At 38.1% G+C, this 13427-nt stretch overlaps 1 protein-coding gene across 1 annotated transcript in view; it reads right to left on the bottom strand.

The window, feature by feature from the left end:
* The window catches only part of NHS (NHS actin remodeling regulator), a 348656-nt gene that overhangs the window by 29360 nt on the left and 305869 nt on the right, over positions 1–13427 (bottom strand). The window contains exon 3 of the mRNA XM_054581103.1: positions 12151–12284. Within this exon, the coding sequence (XP_054437078.1) occupies positions 12151–12284 (134 nt within the window). The remainder of the gene's footprint in view (positions 1–12150; positions 12285–13427) is intronic.

Here is a 13427-nt window from a genome sequence, read left to right as displayed (position 1 = left end):
GGTCCCCTGACCTCTGGCCTCTGATTCTTCATATGTAGAGTACCTATATGGCTACTCTTGTTAGTGCAGTGTTGGCTCTTCAGAAAATAAGTCATATGTCTGCAGGTTTGCTAAGCTTTGAAGCACTGTCATCACCAGAAGGGTTGCTCAGACAATATCCTTAGGGACTTTCTCATGGCTTTTTGAACAAGGAAGCTGGCCACCTTAAAAGCCTCCTATATTCCCACCTCTGCAACATGTTTTATGCCTCAGTGCTGCATGCCCTTGGATGCTTTTTACTTTGCATGCTCAAGCAGAAAGATTAGAGTTACAGAGGTGCCTAACTTATCCTGTCCAAGACATTTAAAGATTGCCTCAGTATCCTGAAGGTTTTAGCAAATGATTATGCTGGAAGATTCCAGTAGAAGTCCAAAGCATTGACTGTATTGTCACATTAGCTGTCTGGTTAGATTGGCTTCCTACCTCCTTTTGTAGACCACTGTGAATCTGTTAGAAACATGAGGTCTGGCAGTGGTGGCACAACCTGAGGTGGCATTACAGACCTTTCAGTGAGCCAGAGCAGCTTCTTGGCCAAAGTCAGCTTAGTTTAGACCTCATTGAATCAGGCTGTTGCCATCCTAATGACTAAGTCTATTCGTTCATATATCTGCCTGTGGCTGACATTTTCTGACTTATTCCTTGTTTTCTGGCTTCCTTGCTTGGGAGGGAAGATGTGTGCACATTCTTTAGGAAAGGAATGGCTAAAGAACACCACTGCAAAGGGAAAGGAAAGGGGTGGGGTATAGAAGAGTATAAGTATAAATGAACGAGGAATTCTGTATGAAGTATCATCCTAGCTTGGTGATCATGTGATGTAACATACAAATTGTATACACAGACAAATTATCTGATACTTATCTGTTTGGAAGCTCAGAGGCTCTTTGACTTGAATATTTAAAGTTCCTAAGTTATGTCTTTTTCCTCTTTTTGGAGGTATAACAAATTGTTTTAATCCACAGTTGTGGCTTACTATTGTACTTAAAATTATATTCATCAGCCTATCAATAAATATTTGTGTTAAACACAACAAAAATATTCTTTCCAAGTTACTTAGGTTAGCTATTTTCTTCCTCACTTCCTTCATTGTGGTTATGATATTCACTTATAATATAGTACAGTTTATTTTCTACTATTTGTCTTCCATTTTGGGTTCTCTTCACATTCTGGTTGATGTTAATTATTTATTTACTGGATAAAGGTATGTGTAACATTACTGGGGTTCTAAGAGTTAGAGCAACCCAAAAAATATACCCAGAGAAGTGTCATTCTCCCTTGACCCTACCACCTCCTTCCCATCCCCCATACTTTCTATCCCATTCCCACCCACCCCTGTTGGTAAACCAATCTCAATAGTTTCTGGTTTATCCTTCCTATACTGTCCGTTTTGCTCTATTGCTTACTTGGAAAAAGTGAATTTGTTCCATTGTGATTGACATCTAAGAGAACAATTTAAGCTTAATGTGAATTTCACATTTGCTTATGCAGGATTTCATGCATGAGAAACTCTATGTGAACATAGAAACTGTACTCAGATGACCTGAGCTGTGTAAGAATACACAAAGTGCACATGCCTCACACATCTCTAAGCTCCCTCACTTTACCTGATGTGTTAGGAGCCACATTCATCTACACCTGAGGCTTCATCCTTCACTCGGATTTCAGGAACCCCTCCTTCCACTCTTTTACGGTAACTCACAAGCTGAAGTCCTCCTGATGCCCACTCCTGAGCAACCTTCAGGGCTTTTTCCAGTTAAAGTGGCACTTTTATTGTATTATCTATTTCTTAATCCTTTAAAATGTGTTAAACACTGCTACTGTTTTTTTTTTAAATTAAGTTTCTATCGTTTTTTGTGTCTGTGTGTATCACAGAAGTTTGTTTTTCACTTTGAGTGTTTGTGCCCTGTTTTCTTCATAAACCCTTTGATGTTAATTATGTAAGTTTGCATAGTATGGAGATTTTAAGGGATGCATATGTTGTATTAGAGCAGAATTGACTATTTTTTTACACAAATAAATAGATACCTGTATGTTTTCTTATATACCTTTAGTTCTAACATGAAGGGTAGCATACTATAGACATTCTTTTGTGCTTTGCCTTTTTCACTTAAGAGCATATACTGGAAATTATTCCTTATTAGTTTGTAATGATCTTCCTCATTCTTTACAGCTGCATAGTACTCTATTGTAGCTGTGTAGATGTCCTTCAGTTCATTCTATTACCACATGTACATGTACCGCAGAAAAAGGGCTAATATCACTAAGGGGTAAATAACTCTTAAATACACTGATCTATGTATAGGCACTTTGGTTGTTTCCAATATACTGTAATTGTAAACAACACTGCAATGAATAACCTTTTTGTATTATTGGAGGTATAAATTTAGTGGGATTGCTAGGGCAAAAAAGTAAGTGCATATGTAATTTTGTTAGATATTTCCAAGTTTCCCTCCAGATAGGTTGTACCAAGTCTGCATTTCCATCAGCACTGTGAGTGCCTGTTTTTCCCCATTTTTACCAGCAGAACATGTTGTCATATTGTTTCACTTTTGCCAGTTTAATAGATGATAAATGGTATCTCAGTATTGTTTGCATTTCTCTAATGAGTAAGTGTGAGCATTTTTTTAAGAAACACTTTTATGTTTTTTTCTGGATTGTCTGTTTTTTTTCTGGATTGTCTGTTTTTTTCTGGATTGTCTTTCACCCTATTTTCCCACCAGGTTTTTACTCCTTTGTCCCTCAGTTTTTAAAAGGTACTTATATATTAGCAATATTAGTCTTTTTCTGTGGTATATGTTACTCATCTCTTCTCCAAGTTTTTGGTTGTGTTTTGATTTAGTTTACGGTGTTTGAGCATACAGAAATATTTACTATTCATATTTGTTAATCTTCTATTTTATTGCCTCTGCATTTTGAATAAGAGTTAGAAAGCCTTCCCCTGGACTGAGATCAAGGATAATTCACCCCTATTTTCCTCTAGTACTTGTCTCATTTCATTTTTTATGTTTAGAATCCTGATCCATTTGGGGTTCAATCTTGTGTATGTTGTGAGGTATGAATCTAATTAAATGAAACTTCTCTGGATTTTGTTCCCCTAGGGGATATTTGGCAGTGTCTGGAGACATTTTAGGTTATTAAACCTAGGGGGGAGAGTGCTCCTGGCATCTTGTGGGTAGGGAGGCCATAAGGATGCTACTATACATTGCACAGTGCACAGGACAGCCCGCACAGCAAAGAATTAGCAGACCAAAAAAAGTCAATAGTGCCAAGGTTGAGAAACTCATAATTTTTTTTCTTTTACCAAGGAGCTACCCAGTTGTTCCAGCATCATTTAAAAAACTCCATCTTTTACCTAAGTGTTTTCAGATACTACCTCTATCATATATTATGGGTTCATATATAGTTGAGTTGATTTCTGGACTTTGTATTCTATTCTATGGGTATATCTGTCTATTCATGTGCCAGTACCACTGTTGCAATTATAAAGGCTTTAGAAATATTTTTAATGTCTGGAGGTCTAATTGTCCCTTGTAGGTTTCCTTTTTCAGTGTTTCCCTGGCTATTCTTGTACGCTTGTTTCTCCATAAGAACTTTAGTATCAGTGGGTCTAACTCCTTTTTTAAAAAAGCTTATTGGTAAATTTGTTGGGATTGTTTTAAATTTTTAAGTTAACTTAGAGAGAACTGACTTGTTTATAATGCTGAATCATTCTATTCAAGAACAGGGAACGTCCTTACATTTGAGAAAACATAATGTTGTGCTTTTAGGAATGCTTTAAAGTGTTTCTCATACAGGTTTTGTACATTTATGGTATATTAATTCCTAAGTATTTAATCTTTTTTGTTATTGCTGTAAATAGAGTTTTCTCTACCACTAGTTCTTCTAATGGCCTGTCATTTGTGTAAATGAAGTGTATTGCTTTTTGTGCATTTATTTCCTGTTACCTTGCTGAATTCTTTTGTTTGAGTTAGCTATATCATTGATTTTCTAGGATTTTTTCTGATATGGTATCATATCATCTGCAACTAGATACAGGTTTACTTCTTCTTTACCAATTCTTATGCCTTTAATTGATTTATTTAGTTGCATTGATTAACTTAATGCTAATTAGTAGCAGAGATAGTGAGTATCCTTGCCTTGTTCCTGATTTTAGTGAAAATGCCTCTACTGGTTCCCTATTAATTAGGATAATAGCTTAAGGACTATGGTAGGATATATATATAACCATTCAATTTCTATTTTCTTGAGACTTTTTTAAAAATAAAGAATAGGTACTGAATTTTATCTAAAGCCATTCCAGCATCTAAGGAGATAATCATAAGGATTTCCCCCCTTAGCTCTATTAATATAGTATGTGATACTAATAGGTTTCCTAATGTTGAACGAACAACATTCCATTCCTGGAATAAATTCCATTTAGTCATGGTATATTAATTTTTAATGTAGTATTGTATTTTTTGCTAACATTTAATTTAGTGTTTTTACATCAATAATCATGAGTGACATTGGTCTGTAGTCTCTATTCCTCTCTCTCTCCTTCCTTCCTTCCTTCCTTCCTTCCTTCCTTCCTTCCTTCCTTCCTTCCTTCCTTCCTTCCTTCCTTCCTTCCTTCCTTCCTTCCTCCCTCCCTTCCTTCCTTCTCTTTATCATTTTTAGGTATCAAAGTTTATAAAAGGTACATGAAAGAAATGGGGAAGTTCTACTTCATTTTCAATGCTCTGAAACAATTTATAGAGCATTGGGATTACCTGGACTTTGAATGCTCAGTAGAATTCCTTTGAGAATCCATCTGGGCCTGAAATCACCTCCTTTGATACCCTTGATGAGGGAGGACCCCCAGATGGGCTTTAATTAGGAGACACCCCTTGAATTTTCAACTGACAGAAGGTTTTAAGTTACAGTGAATTGGCTGATCAGTTTCCTGTGAGTTCCTCTTGAAGAACTTTTGATAGAAATCAAAGGTCAAGAACTAAGTATCCCCTTTTTTCCCCTAGGAGAGCCATGAGGCTACTTTGGAGCCATCACCAGATGTAACTAGACAGATGACACTATATCCTTTGGAAATGTTAAGTAATTCAAGGCACCCTTATGATTTTACTACAGTGCTCTGGAGTAACTTATCATACAGTTTAGGAACCACTGTATATACTATATAGCCTTCCAACCTTTTTTCCCTATGCATGTGTGTACACATACGTATACACTCATAGATTTTTTAAAAAGATTTTATTTACTTCTTTTTAGAGAGTGGGGAAGGGAGGGAGAAAGAGGGGAAGAGAAACATCAATAGGTTGCCTCTTACATACCCCCAGCAACCCAGGCATGTGCCTGGACCAAGACTCGAACTGGCGATCTTTCAGTTTGTGGGACAACACCCAACCCACTGAGCCACACCAGTCAGGGCCTCATAGGTATTTTTTGAGATCATACTATACACTGTTTAAAAATCCCTGATGACAAAACATATACATTTTCCATGTCATTATATTTTTCTATGATACATATTTGATATTGTATTCTATCCTATGCATATATCAGAATTCGTTAAACTAAGTCTCTATTGTTGGACTTTTAGGATATTTGTAATTATTTTCCCTATTGTACAGTGTTTTGATGAACATCCTAGTGAATAAATCTTTGCATGACTCTCGTTATTGCCTGAGGATAAATTTCTAGACATGGAATTGCTCAATCAAAGGGTATGAATACATTATAATTCTGATAAATATCGACAAATTGCCCCTTAGATAGGGTATGACAACTTATACTTCCAGTCTTTTTTTATTATTTCTAAATCATGTTTATCTTATTACAGTTGTCAAAATTTTTGCCCCCCTCCACCCATCCTATCTCCTGCCCCCACAGTCAATTCTCACTCTGTTGTCCATGTCCATGGGTCATTCATACACGTTCTTTGTCTAGTCTCTTCCCCTTCTTTCCAACATTGTCCTCTTTCCCCCTTCCCTCTGGTCACTTTCAGTCTCTTCCATGTTTCTGTGCCTGTGGTTTTTTTTTGTTCGTTAGTTTATTTTGTTGAATAGAGTACACTTATAGGTGAGATCGTATGGTATTTGTCTTTCATCAACTGGCTTATTTCACTTAGCTTAATGTTCTCCAGTTCCATCCATGTTGTCACAAAAGGTAGGAGTTCCACATATAGCAAGGACTCATGGACAAAACCGAAGGGGAAGAGCTGAGGGAGGGAAGGAGGGAGGGGGCAAGGGAAAGTGGTGGGGGGGAGGCAGAGACAAATGTATTTAAAAAGTAAATAAATTTTAAAAAATGGAAAAAAAAAAGAAATCATTGCAGTGTGGTCTGTGTGGTAAGGCAGCTTATAAGGGTATGTTCCTACCTGCTGTGCCTTCATCTTCTTTAGTGCATGAAATGTCCCATCAAATCAAGAAATAAAACTAGTATATGAGAGGGTAAAAAAAAAAAAAAGGTAGGAGTTCCATCTCTCTCTTTCTTTCAATCTTTCTTTCTTAAATGCAGATTGATTTTATTTGTTTTTTAAATGTCAAAGTTAATTATAAAATATTAAAAAATTTAAAACCATTAGAAAGTCTCAGCAATTAAACCAACATGACCCCAGCACAGAAATAATCAATTAGATCAATGAAATATAATGAGCATTCTAGAGACAAATGTATATATCTGTCTAACAATATAATATATAATTAAGTTGACATTTCAAATCAATGGGGAAAATAAGGCTTATTGAACACATACAGTGCATGGACCACTATTACTTGAAATAAAACAGATATAGAGCCCTATTTCACACATTATACAAGAAATATTCAGGTGAGTTAAAAATCAATATGTAGAATCTAAGGAGTTTTAGAAGAAAATAAAACTAATATTTTTCATGAACTGAAGTAAAATATTTAATCCCAGAAGCTATAAAGTAAATATTGACAATATGACTATATTAAACATTTAAGATTATATAGAAATATACATATGAAATAAGTTAAAGGTCAAGTAATAGAATAGGAAAGTATTTGCAACACATCTAAAACATGGTTAATAGGTTTTTGGTTTGTTTTTAGGGAAAAAAGTTCTACAAAGCTTTAGTCAATAAATGGATAAAGAAAACCAAAAAGTCATTTAAAGCTTTTTTTTAAATAGTAGAAATAGGCAAGAAATATACAAAAATAGGTTTAGTTTCAACAAATAATTAAGGAACAATTAGAAATTAAAAATAATTTTTAAAAATTATTAAAAGTATTAAAAATATTGGTAATATCAAGTATTGGCAACTCTGAAAGGAACTGGGTATTCATAGAAACTTCTTCTTCATCTTAAAGCAGTCCCTTTAGCATATTTTGCAGTGCTGGTTTGGTGGAGGTGTATTCTTTTAGCCTTCTTTTGTCTAAGAAACTCCTTATTTCACCTTTCATTTGAATTGAGAGCCTTGCTGGGGAGGGCAGTCTTGGTTGCAGACCTTTGCTTTTCATGACTTGGAATATTTCTTGCCATTCCCTTCTGGGTTGGAGTGTTTCTGTGGATAATTCAGCTGCTATCGGTATCAGGGTTCCCTTATATGTTACTATCTCTTTCTCTGTTGCTTCCTTTAGGATTCTCTGTTTGTCTTTGATATTTGCCATTTTAATGATGATGTTTCTTGGAGTGAGCCTCATTGGGTTCCTCTTGAATGGGACCCTCTGTGCTTCCTGGACTTGTGTGACTTTTTCTCTCCTACAATTAGGGAAGTTTTCCATCATTACTTTTTCAAACAGGTTCTCTATCCCTTCTATCCCTTCTTCATCCTCTTCTCCTTCTGGTATCCCTATTATACGTATATTATTATGTTTCAGGTTGTCCTGCATTCCCCTCAATGCCTCTTCATTCTTTTTGAGTCTTTTTTCATTTTCTTGCTCTTTCTGGGAGTTTTTTTCTACCTTACCTTCCAGCTCGCTGATTCGGTCCTCAGCTTCATCTAGCCTGCTTTTGATTCCTCCTACTGTGTTCTTCAATTCAGAAATAGTATTCTTCATTTCCTCTTGTCTCATCGATAGTTTCTATGTCCTTTTTCATGCTGATATAGTTTGCAGTTAGTTCCTCGTAGTTTCCCTGTAGATTTTGGTATTCTCTCTGAGCTCACTGAGCTCATTGAGCTTCCTTAGAACCGTTATTTGGAACTCAATATCTGATAGTTTACTTGTCTCTATTTCATTTAGTTCTCTTTCTGGGGATTCCTCCTTTCCCTTTGAGTGGGGCGTACTTCTTTGTCTTCCCATTATTTATGAGACTCTTCTCTTTTGTTTCTGCTTCTTAAATTGATCTGTCTTGATTTCCTGACTTTGTGGTGTGAACTTGTATGATTGGAGACTGCTGTTTTTACTTTCTGGATCTGTTTCTGATGATGTTAGATGTCATCCCTGTCTGACCTTAGACAGTCTGTTCGAGACTTCCAGGAATCTACTGTTTGTGGTTGTCTCCTTCAGCTGTTAATCTAGTCACTCTGCACTCAGCAGGCTGCCTTAGACAGCACAGGGTGGGCGGAGTCCCTCCTGTGGACGGGGTTATTGGGTCCTCTCCAGTTGCAGCCCTATGGGGAAGGAGTCAGCACTGGGATCCTGCCAGCTATTCTCTCCATTCTCTCCCCAAAGTCTCCATCTCCAGTCTTTCCTCAAGTGTCTCCAGACCTCTGTGCTCCCCCATTAGCCAGGGATCTACTATCTGCGGCTGCCACTCTGCACTCGGCAAGTGGCTTAGACAGCACAGGGCAGGGTGGAATCCCACCTGGGGGTGGGGCTATTGGGTCCTTTGACACTGGTGCCATTCAAGGGGAGTGGTCTCTGCCTGAGCAAGATGGCTGCTGCTGCATAGGGGATGAGTCAGCACCGAGATCCCGCCGGCTACTCTCTCAGTTCTCTCTCCAAAGCCTCCTTCCTCAGTCTCTCTTCAGGGTCTCTAGCCCACTCTGCCTCTGCCTTTGCCAGAGACCAGGGTAAGTGGCTACAAATAAAAATTTATGCGTTGGTCCTTTAAACAATTCTTTACATCTCTAGACGCCTGTCTCTGGCAGAGAGCAACCTTGCCGGTTTTCACAGCTGGCTGTTTTCTGTGTACGTTTTGGGCTCTGGTGCTGTGGGCTAGAGATCCCCGCTTTTGGTTTAGACTCCGCTCTCCTCAGGGGCATCCAACTGGCCATTTCAATATCCTTCTGGTGCTGCCACCCGTGGGCGCCCCGCCCACCTTCTCAGGTCTCTACCGCACTCCTTACGAGTTAGGTTGCGCTAAAGCCGATTCTTCTGTCTCCGAGGTTACAAGGCTCCTCTCTCGCTATTGTTCAGTTGTTTGTTTCAGGTGATTTCTCCACAGTTTAATTGTAATTCCGGGTTGGTCCTGAGAGGAGGTCAGTGTTACATCCACTCACTCCTCTGCCATCTTGAAAATCTCTATACTTCCAGTCTTATATGAATATATATTATAGGCTTTTCATTTAATGTTAAGGGTTTTAAGTGATTAGGAATATAGATTCAGATATTCATGCATTTTAGGCACTGTGCTGATACTTCCACACACACACACAATTTAATTATATTTATATAACATTATATTAAGCCTTCTTAACAACCTTGTAAAACTGAAGTTATTATCCCCATTTTGCAGAAAAGAAACTGGGACTCAGAAAGATATAAGGTTTTCCAAATCATACAACCAAGAAGTTGTATAGCTGGGATTTAAAACTAGTTAGACCCATAATATTATCACTATATCAATGATACCTCCGAGACTTAATTGGCTAATAATAATAATGATGATGATGATGTTTAATATATATTGAGTTCTTATTACATACCAGGTACCATTTACATGTATTAACACATTCTTGTTCCAAACTAATGAGAAACTAATCTACATTATCCCTGAGACACTGAAATTATTAACTTGTCCAGTCACACAGCTAGTAAATGGTAGAGCTGGTATTCAAATGCAGGCAGTTTGGCTTCACAGCCCATGCCATTAATGACCAAAGTACAGTATAACAGTTTGCAGAGCTATGGGAGATTGTATGTCAGAATCTCATTATGAATGCTTTTTAAAGGAGGAAAAAATGGCTAATATAAAGTCTTATAATTGAAAGGAGACTTGCTGTCTAAGAAAAGGTCTATCAAGCAATTTTCTAAGAAATGTCTATCTAGCAATTTGGCTGCAGATTTCCTATTCCTACAGCTTTTTCTCTCACAGCAACATATAGCTCTGTAAGCTTAATGCATTGAACCATGTTCTATTCTGAGTCATTTCCAAGTCTGAGGAGTATAACTTGAATGGAAAATCTTCCAATGAACCTGGTGACCCAAACTCAATTGAACAAATCAAACAGTTTAAATTTCCCTAACTTACTTAAATACTAATTATCATTTGAGATAGGTAAATTTTCTGGGGTTTACATAAGTATGATCTAGACTTTTCTTTTACTGATGTTTGTTGGGTAAATACCCTCATTGCTATTCATTATTTTTAAGCCTTTTCCTATAGTCTTACTTTGGTATTTAGACATAAAAATTATGCAGAATATAACAAAGGGTAATATTTTTGTATCACTTCTATAAATGCTCAACAATCTTCTCTCCCACCTTCTGCTCCCCACCCCCAATAAAACCAACTTAATGAACAAACATGTATAATGAATGGGGAAAATATTTTTAGCATTTTATGCAGAAAATGCTTCATTAAAAGCAAATGCTTCAGCAAGCAGATTTGAGCTTAATATGAACTTTTGTTGAGCAGGAGCTTTCATGACAAATCACTAGCATGTGTAATTGTTCTACATAAAGACCTAGAAAGCTCTAAGAGGCTTGTAAGAGGCCCCTTTTCTTACTGCTGGGCTGCACTGCAGCAATGTAGTGAGTGTTACATGGAACTCAGTAGACAGTTGATGAGCCTGAATGACATGAAGCTTACCATCCAGTCACAAGTAGGAAAAACATCCATGTACTATTCAACATCACTCACTGTTTTATCTGGATGTTACATCATGCAGATTTGTTTAGATGAAGTCTATTCATCTGAATGTTCAGCATCATGTGACCCAAATAATTTACATCTATTTTGCATATTGTAAAAGTCAGAAGGATACAAGATTTATAGTCATACATACCAATTTAATTCAAATAAAAACCTCACTGTATAACCACACTGTTGTACTTCTTTAGACTTTGGCTCTCAAACTAGAATGACAAGAGAGCAGGGATCCAGCCATTCAGGCAGGCAGTATGGGCTGAGTTGGTCATAGAAACATAGACCCTCATGTCAATGATGACATACTCAGAGGCACAAAATTGTTTCCCTTGAGGTCCTAGAAGGCACATCTGGGGTGATAGTGTTTGCATTGGCTGCTGATACTTTGCAGGTGTTTGTAGGTGTTCTGAGCTGGGCTCAGCTTCATCATCTGTGATCCATACTTGGGGCCTGGGCTAAGTTGTAGCCACAGCCAACCAGGCAAGGCTGAAATCACCATTGGTAATTTGTTTCTCGGAAGAATTAGCCTCCCTTATAGAAGGGAGAGGCAGGAATTGATGAGATAAACTATGTTCAAACAGAAAATTCCCCCATAAATCAAGTCATCTCCCAGATCATCCTGTTGAGTCAGCCAAACCCTCACTTGACCAGGAATAATAGTGGTGGTTGTAGTAGCTAACTTTTATTGAGGTCTTACTCTGTGCCAGGCCCTGTGCTAAGTTCTTATCTCATTTAACCCTCAAACACGATAAGCTAGGTACTATTAATACTCCCATGTTATAGACAAGGGAACTGAGGGTAAAGAAGGTAAGTAACCTGCCCTAAGTCTTTCAGCTTGTGTGCAGAAGAACTAGGATTTGAAGTAAATTTCCCCCCTGATTTTAGATTCCTAAACTCTTATTGCATTACTGTATTGTACAACCTTTTAACTGAAAAAATATGTATCTGTATTCCTACTCTATGCCAAAAAAGAGGCATTCCTTTCATGAATGAAAGGGTAAAATTAAATTGTTCTCAAATGCCCATGATTTACTCTCTCAGGCAGCCCACCTCCTTCACTAGGAGGGAAACTGACTTCCAAGACCCACTTGTGCTTCCTGATGAGCAAGGAGAGGGCTGCTGGCTGGCCACCAAGCTCACCGTTAAGAAGTGACGGTCCTTAACTTCACGTCTCCTCTGGCTGTGAGCTGGGGGGTAGGCTGGCAGTGGAGGAGCAACTACGGAAAGGGGGGCAGCAGCCCTCTGCTCTCGGCGGTCAGTCCGACTCCGATGTTCTGGGGGCAGAAAAAGCAATAATACATAAATATACTTGACATTTGCAATTTCTCTTGTCCCCATTGTGAGGATAAGCAAAGGGCTGGCAAAAGGTGAGTTTTGCTAATCCAGCTCATTTTTATATCAAGATTTTCAGAATGGTTCTGGACTAAACTCAGTCCATATTAATGCAAAGTTAGACACCTACATTTCAGTGGGTCCATCTCATAATCTTTGTACAAGATGGCTCACTCTTGAGTTTATAAAGAGCAGTATATTTCTTAATGTGCCTCATTTCAAAAAAACATAACCTCCCCCTCAAATCCAGAACAGTGGCGGAACATGTGCTGGCACAGGCATGCCAGAGCCACCTGGGGAGTGCCAGGAACAAATGCTCACAGCTATCCAGGAGGTGCTGAAGCCAGCTCATATAGGCTCAGGGATGCTAAGTGCTATGTGTTCAGGAATTGTGCAGGCTAGTTTTTAAACTGTTGGTGGCTTGGAGTAGGTCACCACAGTGGGAATGTTTCCATTACAGATATTGGTGAGAGCTATATATCAGGGCTTTTGTTTATTTGTTTTACTTTATTACTTTTTGTTCGTTTGTTTAGAGAGCCTATGACCAGCACACAATTGCAGATATCTGAGCCCTGTCACCCACAACACTCAGAGGGTTTTGAAATCCTGGGCTCCTAGAGAAAGCAAAGGAATCTCAATGACAGCAATTGTCTGACTTAGGAATAAAGCTACTACTACTGGGAAAAGCCAAGAAATTTCCATGTGTAGGATAAAATGGTCCTGACTTCATAGCAGGAATCACTGAGGCACTCAGAGCACAATTTAACTTTCTGGGTGTTTCAGAAAGCCCCAAAGCACACTCAGCCCAACACACTGACCACATCAAAGGCCATCCCACCTGCCCAAAACCAGCCTGTACTCATGCCCAGGGTCTGAAATCTCATGACCCTATCATGACATTTGTGCAACAGATTTTTTAATTTGCCCTTCTATTATTTAAAACCACCATTACTCAGCATACCAATAATAATAAATATGATGCCCAATATTTACTGAGCAACTGCCATATGTCAAAGATGCTTTGCTCAAGCTCTTATGCGCATCTTAACAGTAGACACTGACACCGTCCCTCTTTTGCAGATGCC

Source organism: Pteronotus mesoamericanus, unplaced genomic scaffold, assembly GCF_021234165.1.
Source record: "Pteronotus mesoamericanus isolate MK-2021 breed Mesoamerican mustached bat unplaced genomic scaffold, CSHL_Meso_final contig_65, whole genome shotgun sequence".
Lineage (NCBI taxonomy): Eukaryota > Metazoa > Chordata > Mammalia > Chiroptera > Mormoopidae > Pteronotus > Pteronotus mesoamericanus.
This window is presented reverse-complemented; position numbering and strand designations above follow the sequence as displayed.